General features: G+C 50.4%; 1 protein-coding gene across 1 annotated transcript; it reads left to right on the top strand.

Annotated features, from left to right (window-relative positions):
• Positions 1–807: 807 nt before the first annotated feature.
• LOC104613764 (chromosome unknown open reading frame, human C1orf228) lies at positions 808–3,446 on the top strand (the record flags this gene model as incomplete). Its single annotated transcript, XM_010293607.1, has 5 exons — positions 808–1,019; positions 1,385–1,453; positions 1,984–2,150; positions 2,992–3,188; positions 3,362–3,446. Coding segments are annotated over exons 1-5 (724 nt in total), but the record flags the coding sequence as incomplete, so codon positions are not given.
• Between the last annotated feature and the right edge of the window lie 240 nt (positions 3,447–3,686).

Genomic DNA, 3,686 nt, shown 5'->3' with positions numbered 1-3,686 from the left:
TTGTCAATCAGGAATAAGGGATATCATACTGAACCAAAAGTGTGCCAAAGAAATTTGGCAAAGTATAGATTGCTTTAACACCTGTGTGAAGGGATGGAAGGAAGTGCAAGCAAGGGGTGTTTTTGTCATCTTCCTTGTAATTCTTATAATTTCATGTTTTCTTAGATTGTTTAAAAATATGCCATAGAAATTAGATTAAAAAAAAAAACACAGCAAATGTCCATCATGCCAAAGTGTCCCAAAGCACTTTCCCAGTACCAAGGACAAGCACATCTTCCTGGAGTGGATGTGGGCCCAGTCCTAATTGCTGCTCTACCACGTGAATGAGGGTATGCTGCACTGCTGTGCTAACAGGCATTTACAGCCCCCTTGACCCTGTCACTCCCTATAAATCCATACCTATTTGTGCTCTCATTTCACCCTATTTACTCTCTGGCAGGTCAGATATGAGATGCAGTGTTCATGTCATGAGGCTAGTGAGAAACCGAGGCTGGGGGAATGGGCAACATGAAAATCACTTTATTAACAGAGCTTCTGTGGTGAAGCCACCTGCCCTGGAAAATAATCTCCAGTCTGTCGCAGATTCGTTGTGCAGCTTCAGGCATACTAGGAACTCTCTTTTTGCCTCAGTTTTCTTATCTATGAAATTAGCATAAAGGAAATTCAGATGTAATTAATGACTACTAAGTGCTTTAATGTTATTTGCTAGAGATTTTAGATGTGATTCTGGTGGTAATCCCTTAGCACAGACTTTTTCTATCTTCAAAGCCCTTTTTTAACTTCTTTCTCACTTTTCTCTAGGCAGAAGAGATCATGACTTCCGTCAAAGAGCAGGAAGCCATCAGGAAGCTCATGGTTTTCTTGCAGGAATGGGATAGTGCCCACAAAACTGCTCGAAGATGCATCCTGGACAACTTCATTAAAAGCAGTGATGGCAAGACAGAACCAGAGCTGGAGCTCGAGTTCTCCCAGGGAGCCAGCTTGTTTCTGGTTCGCCTAACAGCGTGGCTCAGGATGACGTATCTCTTTCCTTGGAAAGCTGGAGGTGGCATGTGGTAGTGGGATGGAGAGGAAGGAAAAGTTCTCTACCAAAAAATAAGTTTAAAAATTAAGGTTCTGTATGGAGACATCCATATCCAGCCATGTTTTGCAGGGGAGAGCAAGTGACTATCTAAAGATGGAACTAAAGAGAAAGTCGTATCTGTCAGGAACCTAGAATTAGTGTTTTTTCTCATACTGAGATGAGTGTGCTGCCTCTGCATGCCTGTGAGGAGGTCCATGCTCTCCCACAGAGAGAATATCCAGTTCAGACCTCCAGATTGCCAACGGCAGCCTGGGAGACACCACAATGGTCTGTAAATCTCTCCTTAGCCTTGTCAAACAGCTACACGTACAACACATGCCTCAACAAGCTGCTCAAGTCCATTGGCATCTTCCTATCTGCTGCAAGTGGGTGAGCATAGAATGTCACTGTGCGAGAGGTGCCGTGGGGAAGGCACACAAGGGTGAGGGAATGAATAGATAAAGAAAATAACAAGTCCTTGGCGGTCTTTTGGGTGGGCTGTGTTATGCATTTCAGGCAAGACAGGCCCCAGTGAGGCTTGTGGCAGGAATTTCAAATGCTCTCAAAACCAAATCCACTGCTTGTGCATGTCTCCAGAGCCACTGGGTCACTGGCACAATGTGGAAGGAGTGTGGTGAGAGCCCAAGTGCGGAGATGGGGCTTTCTGTGCCTGTGGTTCAATATCTGAAATAAGGATGGGGTAAAGCGGGAGCTAGTGACTGGCTGGCAGCAAAATGTGCTGCTGGCAGGCATCTGCCTCTGCGGTCCAGGCTGAATCTCCTCATGCTCACTGCCTGGGCACCAGGTACCCACTGCAGCAAGGCAGGAGGTGATGGTTCCCAGCAGCATGGCGAGCTGACAGAGGAAGATGGGCTCCAAGGCAGGTGACACTTTTGGCTTTGTTCCCCCTATCCTTGCAGACGCAGATACCTTATTGAATTTCTGGAGATTGGAGGTGTCTTGATTCTCCTGGAAATACTAGGGCTGAACCATCTGAAAGAAGAGGACAAACGGGAGTCTGTAAAGCTGCTGCAGCTTGTCGCGGACACTGGCAGGAAGTATAAGGAGCTCATTTGTGAAAGCTATGGTAGGCGGCATGTCCATCTGTGCTTTTTCCTAATTCAGGTGAGGTTGTTCTCACTACCTCTGACCCCCGGGGCTGCTCACAGCACTGAGCCACTCCCTGCGCTCCACCTGCCAGATGGCAGATCGCTGTAGCGTTTCTCGGGATGGAAGGAGTTCAGGGGCTCAGCTATTGTTGAGCGAGCAGTTGCATTTTATCCCCTCTCTGAGTTTTTAATGAGCTCACTTTCTTTACAGTCATTTCTTTTCATGCAATATGGCTGTCCTGCTGGTTGCAACTTCTCCGGTTAAAACTACAAAACAGTTTCCATTCTTACCTGCAGCGTTCACCTACTGCAAACTTTCCCAGGCTTCCCCTCTCGGGGTGGGAGGGTTTTGCGGCTTCTATCTTTTGAAAGAGCACTACAATACTTTTTTCCCCTGTTTTTTCTCCTGAGCAGTGGGAGCCAAACCCTGTTAGTTGTTCTGTAGTTCGGATTATGTTGTCAAAGGCTATGGGGTGATACCTGCTGTCACATCTTCCTGCAAGAGAGATGAAGCGGCAGGATCAGCAGAGAGACCCTTAGCAGCACTGTTGGCATCCCGGTGCCAGACTCTCTGCTTGTGTAAATGCCCTCAGAAGGGCCTTGGCCACCTACTCCAGCTGAGAATTTTGCCAATGGCTTTTCCAGTTGGTGGTGTGGCTCCTGACAAGGACAAAGAACTTTTTTCCTGGCTTCTGTTCTTCGAGCTGCACTTCAAGTGGAACGTGGTGCTGGGTTCTCTCGGGGGTGACAGTGGAACACCTGAGATGGGTGACCCAGTCTCATCCAGGCACACAACTTGGTGTTTCTTTCCCTGCACAGGGGTGCGATCCCTTACCGAATTCTTGGCCACTTCCAACTCAGCAGAAGCTCAAGAAGATGTTCAGGTTCTGATGGACTCCTTGGGCCGCGGCAATCCCAAGTACCAGAACCAAGTCTACAAAGGCCTCATTGCTGTGCTGCCGTGTGCCTCCCCCCGAGCCCAGCAGCTGGCTCTGCAGACGCTCAGGGTCATGCAGGTGGGTAGTGGGCTTTGCCAGAGGTGAGGGGCAATGTTAGCTCCCGTCTCTCTCCTCCCCACTGTGGCAGGAGCTGGGCCAGTCCCTTTGGTGCTGGGGGCTGCACTGGGCAGCCCCTGTGCCTGGAGTACTGGGCGAAGACTGTCCCTGTCACTCTGCCTTTGTCCCCTCAGGACGTGGTGGGAGAGGCACCCTCCATCCTTGGGGAGCCCGTGCTGGGCGCGCTGTGCTCAGTGCACCCGGAGGTCCAGTACAAAGGTAGGACCCGTTTAGCCACCCTGGGTGGTGGCCAAGGGGGTCTGGGGTAGGCTGTGGCAGGGGTCGGTCGTCTCAAGGCCTGGGGAAGGGTGGTGCGGCGTGGGGAAGGGCGATGGGGACGGAGGGCAGGGGAAGGGGGGCCTTGGCCCCTGCGACTCCGGGACCGCACAGCCCCCGCAGAGATCCCGCCAGACGCCTCATTAGCATGCGCCTTATTAGCATTTCTTTTATTTGCATACC

The sequence above is a fragment of the Phaethon lepturus genome, unplaced genomic scaffold, assembly GCF_000687285.1.
Source record: "Phaethon lepturus isolate BGI_N335 unplaced genomic scaffold, ASM68728v1 scaffold29138, whole genome shotgun sequence".
In the NCBI taxonomy this organism is placed as follows: Eukaryota; Metazoa; Chordata; class Aves; order Phaethontiformes; family Phaethontidae; genus Phaethon; species Phaethon lepturus.
This window is presented reverse-complemented; position numbering and strand designations above follow the sequence as displayed.